The 21,574-nt window shown below is 44.0% G+C and overlaps 1 protein-coding gene and 1 long non-coding RNA gene across 5 annotated transcripts; one reads left to right on the top strand and one right to left on the bottom strand.

Moving 5' to 3' along the window:
* Window positions 1–2,374: 2,374 nt before the first annotated feature.
* Atp5c1 (ATP synthase, H+ transporting, mitochondrial F1 complex, gamma polypeptide 1) lies at window positions 2,375–21,542 on the bottom strand. Of its 4 annotated transcripts, none has more exons than XM_005383875.2 (10): window positions 21,456–21,542; window positions 13,907–13,941; window positions 13,064–13,195; window positions 8,754–8,958; window positions 7,949–8,092; window positions 7,785–7,849; window positions 6,686–6,841; window positions 6,017–6,113; window positions 3,116–3,152; window positions 2,375–2,521 (listed from the first exon to the last, which is right to left on the bottom strand). In XM_005383875.2, the coding sequence occupies exons 1-9, from the start codon at window positions 21,509–21,511 to the stop codon at window positions 3,146–3,148; spliced, it is 897 nt and encodes a 298-aa protein (XP_005383932.1). In that variant the 5' UTR covers window positions 21,512–21,542; the 3' UTR covers window positions 2,375–2,521; window positions 3,116–3,145. The 4 variants fall into 4 exon arrangements, with proteins under 4 accessions (XP_005383932.1, XP_005383934.1, XP_005383933.1 ...); XM_005383877.2 differs by lacking the exon at window positions 21,456–21,542 and adding an exon at window positions 21,132–21,210; XM_005383876.2 differs by lacking the exon at window positions 3,116–3,152.
* LOC106148426 lies at window positions 9,602–11,873 on the top strand. The gene is made up of 2 exons (XR_001233852.1): window positions 9,602–11,245; window positions 11,681–11,873. It is a non-coding gene; the product is annotated as an uncharacterized LOC106148426 (long non-coding RNA).
* Window positions 21,543–21,574: the final 32 nt, after the last annotated feature.

Raw genomic sequence — 21,574 nt, 5'->3', positions numbered from 1 at the left:
ATGCTGCACAGGCGGGAGAGGGGAAGCACTTAGACACCAGAGCGTTCCAGCTCAGGGCAAACTGAGGGGTGTTACTGAGACCTCATCCTCTCCTAAACGCAGATAGACCACCATACATCAGCCTGACTAGCATGCTGGTTATGTGTTCCAGTTCCTGCTTTTCCTCCTTGCATGTTGTTTAGGAAGCTCAGTGAAACCTCAAACAAGTGTTCTGTTATCCGGAAATGGAACGGGGGCCATTTGAAGCAAAATACAAAACAAGTGGACAGAAGCCCACAGCGCAGCGTTTCCTGCCAGTATCCCTGAAGGTCTCTGGTTGCTCGGTGCACTCGGACTGACCGGATTAGTCAGTTCTCCAGTTGCCAGGACACAACACCCAACACCTACAACTTGAGGGGAGGCTTAGTTCTGCTCATGGTTTCCGTCCCGTCAGCTGGCTCCAAGGCAGGAACATTATGGCAGAGAAGCAGCAGCAGGGCAGCAATACTAGAGAAGGCACTAGGGACCAGATGTCAACCCAAGGTCACACCTCCATGATGCACCAACACACACCCAGAAGTGCACTCTCCCAGTCCTGGGCAGGTCCACCCTGTCGGACTGCCCCACTTCCTAGGGACTCGGTGTGGCCTGCTCCTCAGCCTGTCACCCAATCAGACGTGGTCTTGGGAACTCAGGATCTAAAGGACAACCAGGTGCTCCTGCACCCTTCACATCAAAAAAGCACTGCTTGCGTTATAGTTTGTGTTTGCTACTCAATGTTTCTACTGATCTCTGTTTAATGCACTGCAAAGTCTTAAAGTCAGGTTTGCAAGGGAATAGATTCATCACAGGACACATAATTTATAGGATTATTTTATAATATTCATCCAAAAAGTCAAATGTAGAAGAGCACAGATCTGTCCACACACTAGAGACCCAGAGAATCCAGCTGAGGATCTGGATCCCACGGCAGTGTCCCGCATGAGTCCAGCTGAAGACCTAGAGCCCATGGCAATGTCCTCCCCGAGTCCAGCTGGAGGCCAAGACCCATGGCAATGTCTCACGCAAGTCTGTATCAAGGATCTGCACTGGGAAGGCCCAAAGATCAGTGGTGGAAGCTACAAAGTCTGCTCCAGTGAGGTGAAGGATCTGTGCTAGCAGGCTGAGGCATCTTCACTGGAGCCGGGAAGCGACAAAGACAAGAGCTCCCCAAAAGAACCGCAGCCATCCTCAGCGACAGTGAAGACCTGAGCTCCTCCAGTGAGGACAGCTGAGTCTGTGTCAGGAAAGCCAGCGTGACAAGCTTCTTTGGGAGAATCAAGAGCACAGCCTCTTCCCTCCAGTTCTTTTTATACCGCTGGTAACGATCTTTACCCGGGCCTTCCACCCCACAGTCACGCGGATTCGATCAGCTGGGTATTATAAGTTGCCCATCAGTTAATCCACCACACTAAGGACAGAGTTCGAAAAATAAAGACTTTTGCCATAGGGTCTCACTATGTTGTTCAGGCTGGCCTTGAACTCAGTGATCCTCTTGCCTTCGCCTCCCAAGTGCTGGGATTATCAGGTGCACCACCACGCCCTGCGATTTAGTGGCTTTTAAAAGTTAGGAGTGATACGCATCAACTGTGGAGAATGGTTTTCTGTATTTCATTTTTGGAAGTCATATTTACTTCTGTAATTAAAAATACTAAGCACCCTATTTTAAACAAACAAGAAAAAAAATCTGACATTTTGGTATAACCAGCTTGGTGTATGGAATCAGTTCAAGTGTCTACTTCCTTTTCTTTTTTGTACCAGGAATCAAACTCATGACCCCATGTTTGCCAGGCAGGTGCCACTGAGCTATATCCCCGGCTAGCATCCATTTCTTAATGGTTATCTAAATGGAACTATAATCCTTAAATGTTTTCTTAGTGTGTAAAATGGGCATTTAAAAATTTTCATTTAAATTCAGCATATCCCTGGAATTCTGTATCTTATATTTCACAAATGACAAATGCCTCTAGTGGCATTTTTACTTCACTTTGTTGCAAAAGAATGAAAGCTCAGAAACGAGGCTTTAAGGCTGGGAATGGCGGTGCACATCTGTAATCCCAGTGCTCAGGAGGCTGAGGCAGGAAGATTGCTGCGAGTTTGAGGCCAGCCTAAGCTACAAAGTGAGTTCAAGACCAGCCTGAACTGCAGAGCGAAACCCTGCCTCAAGATCAACAACAACAAAAAAACAAAAACAAAGGCTTTTTAAGGCTGGTAGAGAACCATAAAATGAGGAAAGCTTCTTGAATTATCTCTACTAAAAATTGTAATCATAGTATGTTAGTGTTTTAAAATGTTTTAACATCATTTCACTTGGAAAACTACAACTATTGTCCTCATATAATAAAAGAACGAACAGTGACTTTCTTATTGTAAGTTGTTTATTGTAAGGTAATTTATAAACATCTTGCTGTCTTTAGTAATTCAAACAGTGGACCACGTTTCCTCCGACAAAGATAGCAGTAAGCTAAAAACAAAACCAGCTTGCGGAGTTTTCCTTCTTTACCTGAAAAACAAAGTACAGAACAAGTAAACAATCAAACTGTATTTTTTTGGGGAAGGAGTGAAAATAATATTAAGAGGTGATATGTTTAAATGGGGTATAAATATTTATAAAATGTCCCAGCAGTTCTCAGATTTGGGGCTGTGGAACTTTTCATGGGTTCATAAGAATATTGTTGTGCATTTATCCTCACTGTATTTACAGAGTGTGCAGTTATTTTCCCGAAGATACACGACATCCCAAGAAAATGAATCCACAGAGACGAGAATCTAGGTGTCTTCTTTTCCATTAAACAGAGAACATTCAGTTTGAGAACCCCTGTCACTAACCCACACTTACTATCTCAAGATCATACTAATTGTCTATCCTTAAAGCTTATTTCCTACGTCTGCCTTTTCTACAACCAGTGTGTTCAATACATGTAAACAGACCAAATCCACTAGTACCGCCTGTACGCATCCACCAACTGGCTGCTGCTATAAACTGGCCTGCCAATCCCTTCTGCTTCTCTTAGCAGCTCATTACTGCTAAATTAACTTGTTATATTTGGCTAGGTTTCCTTTCTGAAGGGGAATGGAAAGGGTGAATGAACTTTACCTCTTGTCTAAGGATGGAACTTGATTTTCATTAATCCCTGGTTATTGTATTAGAAGAAAAAGAAACACAAAACAAGCTGGTCAGTAGGCATCCCATGCTAGTTAATCACAGTCATTTCTTTAGATGTTACCTTGAGTTTATCATATAAATACTTACTAGTGCATTCCTTTAAAACCAACTCAAACAATATAAAAAGTTACAGATTCCAGTGTGGTTAAGCAATAAAAATATATGCATGCAAATAGGTACACTGAAGATATAATTTAAGTTACTATTTTTTCCTTAAGGAGCATACATTAAAAAAATTTAAACTAGTAGTATATTCTTGTCACCTCAAATATGATTAGTCATGCTTTTAATTTTACTACTAGTCATATGTAGCTGCATCAAATATTAAAGTTTCAAATCATAAAAACAAACAGGTTATAAAGCACATGGTCTACTCATATAAATAATCCAACCCTGAACTGCACTTACTACTAGTCATATGTAGCTGCATCAAATATTAAAGTTTCAAATCATAAAAACAAACAGGTTATAAAGCACATGGTCTACTCATATAAATAATCCAACCCTGAACTGCACAACTAACTTACAATAAGGAGGTAGACCACCTTTCTAGAAATGAAAATTTAATAGGTAATTTTCAGTTGTTTGGATTTGTTTTTCTAAATTCTTAGTTTTACATCCCAGTGCCCCTCTCCTCATTTCCCTTGAATTTGCTACTTCTAGGAAGGTTTCCGCATTCCTACTCAAGAAGGAAGACACTGGTCCTGAATTTCGCCCAAGTTGTATCCTATAGTTCAAACCTAACACTGGTTTTGCAAGAGCCAAACACAACTTCGACTTCTCTGGGTCCACCCTACTTTTTGGCCTTCAGAATGCAGTTCCTCCCCCGGACCTTCTCACACTCGGCACCCAAGAAGAAATCAGCCTAGCAGCAGCACAGGACTTACAACAAAGAGAATAATGAGTGATTATTTAATCCTTGTACTAGTTCCTGCTTACAGGTCACAAAGCTGCGTCGTAGAGTCCCAACCGAGCTTATCATGCTGGACATCACAAGACGTTATTCTATGATGCCACCAGAACCCTTGTGCCCAGGCCAAGAGATGGGATTGTCCTAAGAAAACCATGCTTAGGAAGCAAATAGAGAAGGAAGAAGAATGCTTAGGACTATAGAGCCGATGAGGTCAACTCGTGACTTACACAATAATCTCCACTGGCTCAGTTAGTTTTAGAACATGGTCAAGTTAAAAGGCAATTCCTGAAATAATGTCCGAAGTGTGAAGATAAACGGAGGCACAGGATAAGAACAGTACCTCACTCAGATCATGAAGGAGTGTCTTCTGGAAGAAAGGGTCCCCTAGCCAGTTAGAAAGGATAAGCAGGAGGCTGTCAGATGAAGAATCAAAACAAGAGGAAGGAAAGGATGGCATTCTAAACTGGTGGTGGTGGCATGCAGTTACAATCCCAGCACTCTGGGAGGCTGAGGCAGAAGGATTACAGTTTGAGTCCAGCCTGGGCAGTTTAGTGATTTTGCAGGATCCTCTCAAAAAAAAAAAGAAAAGAAAAGAAAGGCAGGAGATGTAGCCCAGTTTGAGGCCCTGGGCCACCTCCCTGGAGATAAGAGCGTGACACATTTGAAGACCTAGAAATAGATCAAGGTGGCTGAGGTTCAAGCAAGCCAGAAACGGAGGGATCAGAATGGCAGGAGTGCTACTGATGTCCAGGAAATACGTGACAACATACATCCAGCTAGGCTGTCTCTGTAGAGTATGACAATACCCAAAGAATGAGCGCCATTACTTTCCTCCAGCGTGCGCTCCAAGATCAGCAATTTCTCTTCTGTGAAGGACCAGTCAGTAAATACTGTAGTTTAGGCCTGTTGGTCACATACTGTCTGCCCCTTCCCTCCTTTAACAAAGTTTTAAAATGCAGCTCTGCACCGGGCCACCGTCTCCTGCTGCAATTTCTTACTTAGCATCTGTCTTCTGTTAAGACTCGGCTCCCGGAAGGCAAAGACTGGCAGCATTGTAGTTTCAGTACCTAGCACATGGCCTTGCACTTAAGAGGCACTCAGTATTGAAAAGAAAAGATCTTTTTGCTAGGTGTAATGGGGAGGTGTACAGGGAGGCTGAGGCAGGAGGATGGCCTGAGCCCAAGAGTTTAAGGCACCCTGGACAACGTGGCAAGAACATGTCTCAAAACAAAACAAAAAACCCTGCAAAATAACTCTTCTAGACGTTGATGACCAATTAATAGGAGGTAAGATGGAATGAATCAAAGTTAATTCACTACCCATTTCATCTTTCATCACAATCACCCTGTGTTTTCTCAGCCCACTGAAAGAGAAAACCCAATCCTGAACACTGCCCAGCACTGCACTTTGCACACAGATATTCACCTTAATAATTTTGTGACTGAAACTGCCACGATGTTACCTTATTTCACAAACATTAACATGTCTGGACAATCACATTTTCTGAGGAAAGCAGCATGCTCTCTTATGGTTCTGACATAGGAAAAATAATTTTAAAAATTCCTGAACCCTACCACCATTAAGTGGTTTATAACACCAAATGCAAAGCTAGTCCTGAAATTCGGACAGCTCAGCCTGCAATGCTTTACATTCCAAAGACAGACATACCAGTGGTACTGAATTATTCACGTTTACTCTTAGCACTTTAGGAAAGTGAAAGCTAACAATATACTGATCTCTAACGAAGAAACTAAGCCTGATGTTTCAGCTGAAACAATAGAATAAACCAGACAGCCTCAAGAGTCAAGATTCAGCAACGAGTCCTTTCCACTTTAGTAGGCAAACAAAACAGAAAACGTTTACATGCAGCGGGTGGGAGAGGGGAAAAGACCCCCGAGGGTCACAACCCAGTGACTCACAGAGCTGCTGCGCCAGAGATGATTTCAATCAACTCTTTGGTGATGACGGCTTGGCGAGTGCGATTGAACGTCAGCGTCAACTTATCAATCATCTCAGCTGCAAACAAAACAGAAAGACTACATGACAAAATCCAAAAGTAGAACGGAACAACTAGTTAATTAACCTCCACTGCTTAATTTAAAAGAACTGGGAATGGCAGTGTACACCTGTAATCCTAGCACTCCAGGGGGCTGAGGCAGAAGGATTACAAGTTCGAGCCCAGCCCAGGCAACTTTGTGAGCTCTCTCTCACAACAAAAATGGAAGGAAAAAAAAGGAATGTGACTTTAGCTCAGTGCAAAGGCCCTGGGTCCAGTCAATCCCCAGTACCATAAAAATAAAACAAAAAGGAGACTGTTTCTTTTGGACTCCCAAAGTGGCCCCCAGAACCAGTGTTGTGGAGATATTTATACGTCTTCCACAGGGTGACTTTTTACATTACTTGCAAGTCTGCTACCTGTGAAGTGAGATACGCTTCCCTCCAAGAAAGGAGACTTTGTCAGCATTTCTGACGCTGCTCTGGGCGAGGCACTCAGGAGAGGTGCACCGTGAGCTGCACCAGTTCTCCCTGGCACTGTCCACGCGCCGTGGTCCCAGCCAGCACCTGCACCGTCGCCACGGCGCACTTACACGCGTTCTTGCTGGCGTTGTCCATGGCTGTCATCCTGGCGCTTTGCTCGCTGGTGGTGGACTCCTTCAGGGAGTAGTAGATGATGTTGGCCAGACTGTACTCTTGGTAATTCTGCAGCACATCGGCGTCAATATCATCGTAGATGCTCATGCTCTCTGTCAGAACAAGTGATGAATTTCTTTCATGTTAAATGGACTAAAGACTGTTTCATCAAAGGCAACTCACTACTGTAAGAACCCTTATAATTACAGAACAGAATCCATTTTAAGTCAAAGAATGTTTACTAGCTTTGTATTCAGCAAACTAACGTGACAGCAAAATATCTGACATAATATTCTGCTTCAGAGGTTTAAGTTAAGTATTAAGAAGCTGACGTTTAAAATAGCTACCAAATTTCATGGCTGTGCTGGGCGTGGTGGTGCATGCCTGTAATCCCAGCACTCAGGAGGCTGAGGCAGGAGGATTGTTGCGAGTTCAAGACCAACCTGGGCTACAAAGTGAGCTCAAGATCAGGCTGAACTGTATAGTGAGACCCTGTCTCAAAAAGACTAAAAAAAAAAAAGAATGAAAATTGTGGCCTTCCATTGGGTAACAGAGGCATCGTGTCAAAGACATTAAAATATAAAAAATATACACAAACAGATGAAATATGGTATATACAACTGGGGAAAACACTTAGAAAATAAATTCCAGAGTATTATTTTTAGGATGCTTCACTGGGCAAACATGACTATTGAAACAAAGTAAGACATGAGTGGCTCCACGTGAATCCACTGTGAGCACCATTCACATCTCCACTCTAGAGCTTCTGATTGCCCTGCACTTAGCGTCTCCATTCGCAGAGTGGAGAGCACCTGTCTGGTGAGGCACTTCCACCCTGCAGGACAGGACTCACAGCTCCCAGGAGAGAGGTTTCTTCAACTCATGGAGAAACAGCAGCACTTGCCAAACAAGTGGAATAAGGTATGGAAGTCACTAACACACAGCGCTCCTTACCCACGGCCCCGAAGGTAACTGGGCATCCTGACAGTGTTTCCCTTCAAGGACAAAACCTCTCCTCTCCAAATCCAAAATATTTGGCATGTAAAAAATACTCACCAGCACTCGCAATGGTGTTAAGAGAAAAGATGGGCTTTTCTTCTGTCTTGTAGGAGATAACAGACCTAGAAATAATAAAAGCAAATATAAGCCTCAAAATAAACAGACACTTAGTTATTTATAACACAAATATAAAAGAACTTTGAACTGTAAATGTTTCTTGCCTGAATCGATTGAAGATGACAGAGCCTTCATCAAACTCATACCCAGAATTTAGTAATTCCAGAGCAATGACGGACGCATCTCCAAAGGTAGGGGGCTTTCTTCCCACGTCCTTGAACGTCACCAGAAACTGGTCAGAATGAGTCCTAGGGATCACACCCAGTATTTAATGGAATACTTGCGTTGAAAGAATGTGGGAACAAGGAAAAAATATCAGGATAGATCAAGTTTCTGTTGTTTGAGACAGAGTCTCGGTCTGTAGTTCAGGCTGGCCTTGAACTCCCATGTAGCCCAGGCTGGCCTCGGACCCAAGGCGATTTTCCTGCCTCAGTCTACCAAGTGCTGGTGTGCACCTCCGTGCCCAGCCAGATCTAGTTTTTGGGGAGGATATAGGAGGTAATGGTTGCCTGAATTAAGGTGTTTCACACAATATCATTATTCCTTTCCTTGGGCAAAGAACTGAGGACTAAAACTTTCACCTTTCTTACTTTATATTCTCCCTGTTTTTCTCCTTTTAATACTAATGAAGTATTGCTCCTTTCTAACTTTTCCAGGCTGTGACAGCTCCTCAGATCCCTTGTTTGGTTTAATGCCTACAGCTTTGGTTATTTCCATTGTATTCAATTATGTGGTGGATGAAAAGGAAAGAAAAAAAATGGGAAATTTATATATTTCAATATATCCTGAAAAATATGAAAGCAGAACAGAATTTTCTGTGCATGTACAAGTGTGTACTTAACATGGAGGACACCTCCATTTACTCATGCCTGCAACCTTCCGAACGTGAGCAGCGTGTACGTAACTTACCTGGAAAGTATGCCCCTAATTTTATCACCAATTCCAACGAGCATGACCTCTTTTCCCGCGGCCGTGAGCGTGGCCACCTCGCTCTTCATCTGTTTAGCGACTGAGGAATGGATAGCACCACAAAGCCCTCGGTCTGAGGACACACCGATGAGAAGGTGTTTCTTCTTGTCTTCAGCTACCTTAATATCAGCTTTTTCATACAGAGCTTAGAAACAAAAAAGCCAACAGTTTTTTAAATATGCAATCCATATTACATACAGCAATAATCATTAACTTACAAAATGGAGAGCTGTTTTTAAAATACGCAGTTAAGTCTAGGTAGCACTGACTGACTAGCATAATCAGACGTCAGTGTACTTACTGCTTACAAGCAGGCAGAAAACCAGGGAGGTTTAACTTCCTATCACAAAGTTCAGAAATCAATGGCCATTTTTTAAAAAAACGTTGACTTAAGAAAAAATTCCAGCCACGTGTGGTAGTGCACACCTGTAATCCCAGCACTGGGAAGGCTGAGGCCTGAACTACAGAGTGAGACTGTCTCAAAAAAATCAAAAACACCAAATAAGCCAAATAGAAAGAAAAAATTTCCTAGTACAATAAGAACTTATAAAGAGGTAGAATTACGGAGGTATCTACTTATCTAGGTATCAAGATATGACTTCTCCAGAATGCAAACTTCTAGCATACAACCAAGAAGAAGGAAACCACCTTCACGGAGCTGCTCAAATAAACTGCACTTCAATTTATTTTAAAGAACTGGCTGGGCATGGTGGTGTCTGCTTGTAATCCCGGAACTCCGGGAGGCTGAGGCAGAATTTCAAGTGCAGCCCAGCCTGGGTAACCTGGCAACTTAGCGAGACCCTGTCTCCAAAAAAGAACCAAAAAGAGCCAGTGTGTACTGCAAAAATGAAAAACCACTGGTGACAATGAAGTAATAACTGCCAGTTTATTTCTGGCATTACTTTACCAACTTTGTTGGTCCAGTCTTCCAAGAAGCCAAGGCCAGGAGGAGAGGAAATGGGCTGGAAGACACATGAGCTTGCTAGGTGAGAACACGTGAGGAGGCTCAGTGAGACAGAAGAGCCTCATATTACAAGGCTCACCTGCCCCGTGACAGGAAGGAGAGGAACAACAGCTGGAGCGCAGCTTCCTGGACCACTGTCCCTCTGAGCGAAGTCAGGCTGAGCTGCTGGGAGGCTCCGAGTCTCCCAAGAACAGCATGCCTCAGCACTGGCCTGTGCTCGGCCACTGGTGGGGGTGGGTCTTGGTGAGCAAGGTCTGGCCAAATGCATGGCAGGTTTCAACAGCTGGCTACAGCTGGGGAGCTGGGGCTCCCTGCAGTGGCAGATCCAGTTATCATATCTCAAATTTTAACTTCTGAGTACCCTTTTCCCCAAAAAAGCAGACAGGAATACTCAACTCCAGGTTCAGGAACTAACTGGTAAGAACACTTCTGTAAGTCTCTCCTTTATTTTTATTATTACTACTATACTACAAATACTCTAATAAGATATCAAAGTTAGTTTCTCCTTTTTTAGATGAATAATTTCATGGTATAGTTTTTAGAGGGGAATGAATTTATTATATTTATTCATAGTGGCAAGAAAGTAACTTTTTCTAGAGACAGGTTCTTACTATTTTGCCCAGGCTGGCCTTGAACTTGTGAAATGCCTGCCTCGGCCTTCCTGAGACTACAGCTGTGAGCTGCTGCGTCTCCCATATAAAGTGGCTTTTTAAGGAAAGCTTTTTCTTCCCCCATGTTAACACACCCATAAGGAAATTGTGTGTGTGCGTGGGTGGGTGCGTGAGACGGGGTTAAAGTCAGGGCCTTCACAGAGCTGTATCTCCATCTAGTTTTTATTCTTTGAGACAAGGTCCCGCTAGGTGCCCACACTGGGCTCAAACCCTTGAACCTCCTGCCTCAGCCTCCAGAGTGCTGGGATCACAGGCCTGCACCACCACCCCTGGCCAGGAAATTCGACGTGTAACAGACTGCACTGGGGTTAGCGGAACAGCTCACTGGCAGAAGCCTCACTTGCCATGTGCGAAGTCCTGGGTCCTATCCCCAGCAACGCAGAAACAAACTCGAACCCATATGGTGCTGCAATTATTGAGCGTCCCCCACACATTTTACCTAAGTTAGGTATTCCAAGGTACAGACAGGAGTAAGATCCAGCCCTATACGAACTGGAGATCAGTCACCTACTCTAAGCCAGACCTGCATGTGTTTACTGAGCAAGCAACTCATGGCAGCCAATGGGCTGGCACTAATAAGGAGGGTTAAATCCTAACCTAGCAACGCTGCTCCAGTTAGCTGACACTAAACATGGCTTGCTCGCTTGTTTATTCATCTATTTATTTATTAGTTTTTTGAGACAGGCTTCCCCTTCTGCTCTTGCTGCTTTTGCTGTCTTGTGCCGCTGTGAAATGTTGCCGTGCCATGCCAGTCTGCCTCGGAGCCAGCCAATTAAGGACTGAAACCTCCACACACTGTGAGCTAAATAAACCTTTCCTCCCTTAATTTTAGGTGTCGGTTATTTTGTCTCAGCAAAGAGAGAAAAGTAACTAAGACAATGGCATTTTTAATGTAAGAAGCTATTTCACCCGAGGCCTAGTGCCCTATCACTCTCCCACATAAAATCCCCTTAGTGGTACAAATACATGTTTAAAAAGATACGAGGGGACAAGGGAATAGCATATTCCCCGGCACGCAGGGAGGGGCTGGGATGAGGTGGTGAGCAGAAACCTGAGTGGAAGGAGGGAAGCAGCATGTGAGCGGAGCACCAACAGCAGCAGTGTGGGCGCGAGGCTGTGGCAGAGGGCAGAATCACGGAGGATGTGAGGGTGCAGCAGCAGGCCGGGAGGGAAAGAGATTGGGGTGGGAGCGGTGAACAGACCGATTCACATCTTAACCATCCTGGCCGCAGGGCAGAGCAGACCATGGGGAAGGTACAGAAGCCAAGTACAGAAGCCAAGGCACCGATTCACAGGCTTGATTCACAGGCTTCAACAGCCCGAGAGGAGGGACCGGTTACTCACAGGACGGTGCTCCTAAGGGAAGACTCCAGCCCCAAACTGACATTTGGAGACTTGAGCCGATAATAAAACGCTAGACAGTAACTGTGGACTCACTACATGATTTTCTTTTCTTTTCTTTTTTTTGGTGCTGGAAATCAAACTCAGGACCCTGCACTTGCCTTAATCACAGGCATGCACCACCACCCCTGGCAGGTGCTATCTCCCTAGTCCCTGCCTGGTTTTCTTTACTTTCATATGTGCCTAATTTTTTTTCATACTAAGTTAAAAAATCTGTGAGGCGGCCTTAATTCTGTATGAGGGAGAGTGAGAAGCCAGGAGTTTGCATAGACATTACGCTGTTATTTTTTTTTTTTTTTTTGGTACTGGGAATCAAACTCATGACCTTGCACTTGCCAGGCAGACACTGTGCCATTGAGCTACATCCTCGTCCAGAAGCCAGTTTAGACGCTATGATCACAGGTCAGGAGGAGAACTTTCCAGCTTTCTGCAATTTTGCTTATTTCCAAGAAATATAGAAACAAAGCAGAAATTCTTTTTAGAACTACTGCATCAGTTTTCTCCATTAGGACAATGAGACGTGAATGGATGCATAAAATCAGGTGGGAAAATGGTTCGTGCTTTTGGAAGGATAACACTGACAGTCGTAGAAATGAAGGCCTGAGACAGTCTTTTCCTTTCCACCTCACTCACAGCAACACAACGCTCACACTCAGGACCACTCAGTCAGCTCTCCCTGCAGCCGCCACCTCCCCACCACCTAGCCCTTCCCCTGTGATGTCCTAAAACAGCACATTACAAGACAACTGCATGAGACCAATCATTTGTGTCTAATGCACTGTTTCTAAATGTTTCTGTTTTGTTTTTTGAGATGGGGCCCATCTGGGTTCAGGCTGGCCTCAAACTCACTATGCAGTCCAGGATGGCCGCAAACTCATGGCAATCCTCCTCCCTCAGCCTCCTGAGTGCTAAAATTACAGGCATGTGCCACCATAGCCAGCCTCATGGGTTTTTAATGGTATACGAATAACCTAGGAAAAACTTCAGGATGTTTAAAGTTAACATAGTCACATGCAATGGGTAACAGACAGGCTTTGACAACAGCATGCGAGGATTCAAACAGACTTCTCGTCCATTTATCTCAGACCCTCACAGGACTGCTGAGCCCAAGTGCTCTGGGGAGGCTGGCCCCACGGAAAGCACTACACAGAGGTCATCAGCCCTCTTTCACGGTAAACGGTTCTATAACTGGTGGAATGACCGTGTTCTCTTACCAAAAGATCCTATTCCATATACCCGGGCCGGTTTCAGCTCCCTCTCTGCTCGGGCGTATTTTGCTGCTGCTACCATTTTCATAGACTTGGTAATTTTCTGGATGTTTTTGATTGACTTTAGTCGCCTGGTAACTGAAAAATTGAAAAAGTTTGTTAGGACAGGGGTACAGTAGCACTGGACTGGTATATTTCACTGAAAGATTTTTCAAAGTGCAAAATGGAATAGTGTTTGCATTTAGGCCATCCATCAACAGCACAATGCTAAGCAGTCTTAATGTTCAAACTAGTAGTAATAAAAAGGGGAAGTCCTATGATACTTAGACAGGACAGGCAAATGGCAATGTAAGAGGACATATGTATTACTTTTTTTCATTATGTCTTTAAAACATTAAATGACATTACAAGTCACCTCAACCAAACAGTCCATAACATTATTTTTATGTGTAAACAAATAATACAGTTTTATTTTGTCTTTCGAGACAGGGTCTCACTGTGCAGTTCAAGCTGGCTTTGAACTCGCTATGTAGCCCAGGATGGCCTCGAACTCAATGATCCTCCTGTCTCAGCCTCCGAGTGCTGGATTACAGGTGTGCACCACCACAGCGAGCTTATAAACAGGACAGTTTTTCTAGTTGTGTAAGACCAGAGTAACACAAAAACTTCATGTGTCACCTCACACTTGTCTTTTCCAAAACAAGTCCAGTGTCCTGCACAACTCGTGTAAATTCGTTTTGTCAATTTTGACCAACACACAGGGAGTTAAAGTGATATTTTTAAAAAGTATTTTATTTGTCAAAATTTAGTTTTTCTTGATTCAAGTATCAAGACAAATAACATACTTACTATCTTTCAAAGTTGCCATATTTCGGACTTGAATCCTAAGAATAAAAGTTTTAAAAATATTTCAGTTTTTCTGAGAAATCGTTTCAGTAGAAAATAAATAAATGTCAGAATTGCTTAAATTAAATGTCTCATTAAAATAATCTATCAAATACAAGACTGATTGTAGACAGACATATTTATAAATTCCCAGTAGTGACAAGCAGGGCCTGCACACACCGAAGGCCTCACCTTATTTAACATAACACAACCCTTTCACTGAGTGCCCCGCTTACACAAATGCTCCACTTCTGCAGCTGCATCTTGGCTTAATTTCCGGGACAGGAAAGTCCTTCCCCTTGTTAGGCTATCTAACTGTTCTTAAATCAAGGTCAGAACTGTCTAAAGAGCAACCCTGACTTCCTTAGTCAGGAACCTTTAATAGTAGAGTCGATTACAGCCTAGCTGACCACATGGATAGGAGTACATTCAAACAGACTTTTACCCTTTTCAATTCAGTTCAGTAAAGGTTCACTAAGCAGCCTCTATGTTGCAGGCACTGGTGAATAAGGCATGGTCTCTCACCTAAGAGACCAGTTATCATCTCACTCGCAAGATCCATGAAAACTCAGACTTATGCAAAATTTAATCAAAGCTTTGTCTATTAAAACTAAGTGCTAATGCACAAGAATAAAAGTGATCAGACTAAATGTTACTGAGAGGAGAGGATCCCTGCCCTAGTGGGAAAGACGACATCATAAAATCTTCAAGGCTTCGAGCGCATACACAGTGCTCGTCCCGCGGGCAGCGCCCCCTGGGAGATGCGGAGTCAATGTACCTGTGCACGTGGGAGGGCCCCTCGAGGGCCTTCTCAGAACAGTGTCACGTGCAAGCAACTGCACAAAGCTGTAGACAGGGAGGACAGTGTGCTTAAATATTACCGTAAGTTTCGGCAGTTTTAAATACTAAAAAGTCAGTCAGAGTAAACACAATTCTGTAGATGGCAGGCTTTCCAAAGAACGTTTATAAGCACACGATTCAGTTCAGTTTCAGACGGCAGTGAGAAGCTGAAACTGCTGACCTCTCACAGCGCGGAGACTGGAATGACGGGGCCGCGCCACAGGCCAGACCTGAGAGCAGGTTCTTAGTGGAAAGGGGAACAGTGAGACTGACTAAGCCTTCTAATTCAGTGCCTCAGAGGATGGCGCTGCCGTGCCCAATACAGAGAGACTGGGTGGAAGGGGCTCCCTGGGGATAGCGAATTCTGAATACAACAGGTAAAAGAAGTGGGTGGGGGTAGTGGGAATGTCCAAGGGAAGCGAGAGATCCTGAGAATTCAGACACAGGTCTGAAAAATGACAGTAACACGGTCATTGCTGCTAAAGCCCAAACCGAAACATACTCAACAGGAGCAAGCAGAACGAGAAGCAGAGGAGCTGTGCTAATTCTCTGAAGCAAGCATTAACTCAGTGCGGAAACCAGATAAAGACACTGTAAAAAATGGAAACCTAAAAAAAAAAAAAATCAGTAAGCTTAATTAAAAAAAACTGGAAACTAAAAACTCGCATCTCTCGTAAACACAGACACAAAAATATAGACCAGTGCATTAAAAGGAATTACAGCCAAGTCTTCACCAAGTGGTACTTATTCCAGGTATGCAAAGTTCGACCTGGAAAGTTCACTTAGTGTCCAAAACTCATGCAGAAAAAGCATCCGACAAAATCTAACACACATTCATGATAAAGTGTCTCAGTGAATTAGGAATAGAGAGCTTCCTTAGCCTGACAAACCTGCCTAAACCTATGATTTAAGGGTGACAAGCTCGCTTTCTTTCCATTTTTTTTCTTTTTTTTTTTTTTGTCTTTTTGAGACAGGGTCTTGCTCTTACAGTTCAGGCTGTCCTTGAGCTCACTTTGTAGCCCAGGCTGGCCTCAAACTCACAAGGATCCTCCTGCCTCAGCCTCCTAAGTGCTGGGATTACAGGCATTCACCACCATGCCTGGCTCTTAAAAGCTTTCTTTCCAAGATTAGGAATGAAGCAAGGTTTTTCTCCTACCACCCTTATCCAGTACATCCTGGAAATCATAGCCAATGCAGTAAATCAAGAAAAGGAAAAAAGTCAAATATATCATTTTTTTTTTATATATAAGTGCCTCTTGTAGATGTCCAAATCCTTTACAAAAAAAGGGATACTGACTGCTGCACATCTATATCACAGCTATGCAGGAAGCTGAGGCAGGAGCATCACAAGGTCAAGGCCAACCTGAGTGGTTTACATCCTGCCATATATTTTTTTGTTCTTTTTCCCACATATACTTTAAATCACCTCTAGATTACTTATAACAATGTAAAAAGTTATTAAACCACGTTGTTTAGGGAATAATAATAGCAGAAAAGCAAATGTATATGTTCAGTACAGATTTGTTTTTTTGAGACAAGGTCTCATTATGTAGTAGCTCATACTGGCCTTGAATTCACTATGTAGCCTAGCCTGGACTCAAACTCATGGTGCAGTCTTTCTGCCTCAGCCCCCCGGAGTGCTGGGGTCACAGGGGTACACCACCATGCCTGGCTCACAGTACAGGTGCTTTTTAGAAAGTATTCTTTATCTCTAATTGGTTGGACTTACAGATCCACATTCACAGATTGGAAGCCTCAACCTTGCTAAGATGAATTCTTCCCAACTCGATGTACAGATTCAACATAACTCCAACTGAAATCTTAGCAAGTTACTCTGTGAACATCAACAAACTGGTGTGAAAGTTACATGGAAAGCAAAAAGATCTACGGAGCTCAAACAATAATAAAGAAAAATGTGAAGACGGACCCTACTGACTACCAGATTTACTACAGAGTCCCAGAGATGACAGACCCGGCACTGGTGTGAGGGGACACGGTTCAACAGAGCCTAGAAACAGACGGACACAGGGAAGCAACTGGCCTCTGAGAGAGCGGCAAAACAGCGGGAAAGGACGCCACTTTCAACGAACAGTGCGAGGAGAATCAGATGTATACACGCAAAACATTAATACAGAAGTTACTCAAGGTGGGTCACCGACCTAAATGTACAGTGCGAAGGTGCACAAGTTCTAGAAGACTCTACAGGAGAAAATCTCAGTATCCTGGGTGATACAACACCAAAAGCATGATCCATGACAGGAACAAAATCCTAAGTTCCACTTGAACTTCTGCTCTGTGAAAAATATTTAAGAGAATGAACAGCCAGGCGTGCAAGTGCACACCTGTAATCCCAGCTACTGAAGAGGCCGAGGTAGGAGAACCACAAGTTTGAGGTCAGCCTGGGCAATTCAGCGAGACCCTGTCTCAAAATAAGAAAGGGATGGGACTATTCCATTGGTTTAGTTCCTACTACTGGAAACAAGAAAGGAAGATGAAGACAAGTCCTAGGCTGAAAGAAATACTTGTATCTCTGATAAAGGATCTGCAGAACTCTTAAAGTGCAGCAATTAGAACAAACAACCTAAATAAAAACTGGACAGGCTGCGCATGGTAGCACAGGCATAAAATTCTGGGAGGCTGAGGCAGGATGACTGCAAGTTCAAGCCCAACCTGGGCAACTTTGTGACTTAATAAGACCCTGTCTCAAAATAAAAAATAACATAAAGGGCTGGGGGTGTAACTCAGTGAGAAGCCCCTGGGTTCAAACCCTAGTACCACCACGACCAAAAGAAAAAGAAAAAAAATTTGCACAAGTCCACAAAGATACAAGGATGGCAAATAAGCACATAAAATGATACTCAGCATCATGTTATGAGGGAATTAGAAGTCAAAACAATGTGATACCACTATGCATATTCACTAATGGATGAAATTCAATAAAATTAGCACCCACAAATGGCAGCTAGGACATGGAACATGGACTCTCGCTGATTGCTAATGGGACCACACTGGTACAGCCACTTTGGAAGATGGTCTGTTTATTACAAAGCTAAACATAACCTTAATACAGGACCCAAAAATCACGCTCGTAGGTATTCGCACAACAGAGTTAAAAACCTACGCGCACATAAAACCCACACCCAAGTCTTCACCACTGCTTTAATCAGCATGGCCCCAAACTGGAAGTCACCGAAGTAACCAAGATGCTTCTCAATATGTGCACCCAGCCTCCCCAGGACATCCGTACAACAGAGAATGACTTAGCAGTAAAAATAAACATACTATCGAGTCATAAAAAGACAAGAGAAATCTTAAATGCATATTGCTACATGAAAGGAAGCAGTCTGAAAAAAGCTATATATTGTTTGATTTTAACTATCTTCCATGCCAGAAAAGATAAAACTACAGCAACAGTAAAGACAGCACTGGTTGCCAGGGTTTTCAGGGAAGGGGAAAATTTTTCGGGCAATGAAACTCTCTGGATAATAGCAAAATGCAGGATACATGTCCTTATGCTTTTGTCAAAACCTAGAACTGCCTAACAAAGAGAGTGAACCTTAATAAAACTACCAACTCTAGTGAACAATAATGTATTGCTACTGACTGGTTCACTAACTATACCACTGTAAAGCAAGATGTTAATAATGTCAAACTGTCCAGCGTGGTAGATGGGAATGTGAACTCTCTGTATTAAATGCTCAACTTGAAGTCTACTGAGTTCAGTTTTTAAAATGTAGGTTCTCTTGCCAGGTGTACCTATAATCCTAGCATTTGGGAGGCTGAGGCAGGAGGATTTCAAGTTCAAGGTCATCTTGGTCTACAGTTCAATTCCAGGCCAGCCTCAGCTACATCTCAAAAAATAAAACCTACAACAAAAACTGCAGGTTATGAAATAACATATATTGTATGGTTATCATTTTTGTGATCACATGTTTATGTATACAAAAATAAGTCTGGAAGTTCAAAACTAAAACCGTTGTTTTAAACAAAAATCTCTTGGCTTAGTTTAATACTGCTAGTATTAGATCGTACAGAATATTAGGCGTGGTTGTGAGAATCAATGTATTAAAGGAAAAAAAGCTGGAAAATACTGAAAACTGCTATTTCAGAGGACACGACTCTTCTACTAATCATCTTTTCTCATAATGGCATGTGAAGAGCAGCAATCATTTTTAGCTGGCTTTGTCTGGCGTACTGACTTTTCCACTCCAAATCCAAGTGTCTTGCTGGAGAACACCTAGTGGACAAATCTGAGCTGTACACAGATTTAGATGAATGTAATGTTTTGGCTTCCATAAAGATTCCAAGTGACAGGTATCAACTGGAAGCATCATCTACGATTATTTTTTCTATTTTTTAGACAAGGTTTCACTATGTAGTCCAAGCTGGCCTCGAATTCATGAGATCCTCCTGCCTCAGCCTCCCAAGTGCCAGTTACAGGTGTGTGCCACCTCTGTTACTCTATGCTGCGCACATGCTGTCATTGCATGTATTTAGAAGAGCTCTTACATTTAGCCTCCACATAAGTAGCTCTAAAAACGACGATGTTACTTCTTCATTTTTATGTACAAATTGACCATCAAATAGCCATGAGCAGGCCAGGCGTGGTGGCACGTGCCTGAAATACCAGTACTTGTGGATATGGCGAAGTTCTGCACAGTGAGTTTAAGGCCAGCCTGAACTACATAGCAAGACCTTGTCTCAGAAACAAACAACAAAAAATCAAATAGCCTTGAGCTGCTTGAGTGCTCTTTAGGGATAGCTCAATCAAGTCAATTAAGCACTAAGGAAGAGTCTGCATTGAAAGGATAACACTCTGAATGACTGCATCAAATCCCGGGAAGCCTTCAGGCGGTTGGTTACTTGAGCAACTTGCAAGGTACCTGATACAGTGGAAGGAGAATCAAAGGAACTGTAGATGACCTGTATCTCCTACCATCCTACAGCAGTTACTGGACATGAAAAAGAGTAGAGGGAGTCAGGAACGACTCACTATCCAAAGAAACTGCAGTCTGACTTTTGAGGAATATATAAGGCTGTAATATAGTACAAAAATTAATGAAGTAGCACCAGCAAATTCTCTAGGGAAAGTATTAAGTCCTGATACTCAGTCTCGGCGCAGAGGTCCATCACCTGCCTTTACATCAGAGTGAGGGCCTCACACTTTCCCACACACTGCCCTCGGTCTTCCTTTCCTCCCGTCAGGCAGAATGCCCTTACATACTTTATGTAGAAACGGCACCTATACTTATTTTCATCTTTTAAATTAATATACTGGACCACGTCCTGCATTTCTCCCAGTGCCCTAGGTTCTCTGCAGTCAGTCACACAACCCTTACACTAACCCAACAAATTGCGTACTGTTATCAGCATGTCCACTGAAAAGGTGAGGAACCAGCAGCAGACACCAGCCTGCCCAAGGTCCCACAGTCAGATGAGTGGCAGAATAAGATTCTAAAACTACAAAAGGGTAACAGTAAGGCACAGCGAAGACGTAGGACAGAAGAGCGGAGCAGCCGCGGGTGCCAGGAACTGTCCCAAACTCACTCACACGGTACACGTGTTCACATTTCAGCACTTCTCACTCAGCAAGTGTCTGCCGAACAGTTAACAAACGGGACAACTTACACAACTGAGAGTCACTACTGTGACTGTGAATATTCCCATGAATATTCTTTCTCGCACCGAGTGCCTGAGGTACTGGGGACTGAACCCAGGACCTTCCACTGAGCTACAGCCTCACCCCATTTTACACGGTGCTCTTTCTCACTACTAGGGAAGAAAATCTGACTTCCAAGTCTAATCTACCCAAAATTCTATGTAGATAATTCACATCACATTCAATTTCCTCATTACCCTGAGATTCTCATATATTGCTATACACTTTTTGTGTAATGAAAGATCTCAATTAATGCTTTATAGTCTCTTACCCAAATTAGAATATAAAAACCTCGTTTAGTGCTTCAGCTGCTTAGAAATCTTCCTTATTATAGAATCGGGGGGTTTCGAGGGCACAGCCCACATACCTAAGGATCCCCTTAGCGCTGTGTCTGAAGTGCTGAGATTCTAGCTTCATGACATTTCCTCCTACTGTACAGCACCACCCCCAAACCAATTTTACCTGTCTCTTCCTAGGCTTCTAATGCGCATTTTTTGCCCCAAAGAATTAATATTTAAAATCGGCAAAACTTTTAGCATCCTTTAAACGCACGGCAGTCAACAAATGTCCCTTCAGGCCTACAGGGCCCTTCTTCCCCGGGACCTCTGTGCGATCCCGCGACCGTGCGGGTAACTGCCTCGGCGACGTCCTCCCTTCCGCACCCACAGGTGTTTAAAGCCCCCTGCGCACCGCGACCGCCGGCCTCCGGGGCTCAACACGCCAAGCGCGCCCCGGAACAGCCCGATCTGCAGGGTCCCGTCCGCGCCCCCGAACAGCCCGATCCGCAGTGCCGGGGCGCCCCCCCGCGGGCGCGCGTGACCTTGCCCCCTTGACCCCGGCTGCGTCCCCGGCGCACGCCCTTCCCGCTCGGGGCCGCCTTCAGCCCCAGCAGCCGGGCGGCGCTCGGCCCTGCGACCCCGGGCCCGTCCTGCACGCCCCAGCCCTTCCTTCGGCCCATCTGACTGGGCGCGTCAATCCCCCCAGTCTTCCCAGCCCTCCTGCAAGCTGCCGTACCATTGCGGCTGCAAGGCCCGGGCCGACAGCCCAACGACGTTCGCCCGAGAGAACATGGTAGCAGCCTTGCTGAAGGTCGGGCAGGCAGGCCGCCTCGCGCATGCGCCCGTTCCGACCTC

This window comes from Chinchilla lanigera, unplaced genomic scaffold (assembly GCF_000276665.1).
Source record: "Chinchilla lanigera isolate Chin_1 unplaced genomic scaffold, ChiLan1.0 scaffold00020, whole genome shotgun sequence".
NCBI lineage: Eukaryota > Metazoa > Chordata > Mammalia > Rodentia > Chinchillidae > Chinchilla > Chinchilla lanigera.
Note: the sequence above shows the minus strand (reverse complement) of the source record. Positions and strands in the feature narration are given on the sequence as shown.

Excerpts from the sequence above, each read along its gene's own strand:
- Atp5c1 (XM_005383875.2), bottom strand. The coding sequence starts at position 21,511 with ATGTTCTCTCGGGCGAACGTCGTTGGGCTGTCGGCCCGGGCCTTGCAG. Across the intron at positions 8,959-13,063 it reads ATATGGAATAGGATCTTTTG|CTCTGTATGAAAAAGCTGAT; the intron begins GTAAGAGAACAC and ends TTTGTTTCTAAG. Across the intron at positions 6,114-6,685 it reads CAACGCCAGCAAGAACGCGT|CTGAGATGATTGATAAGTTG; the intron begins GTAAGTGCGCCG and ends TTTTGTTTGCAG.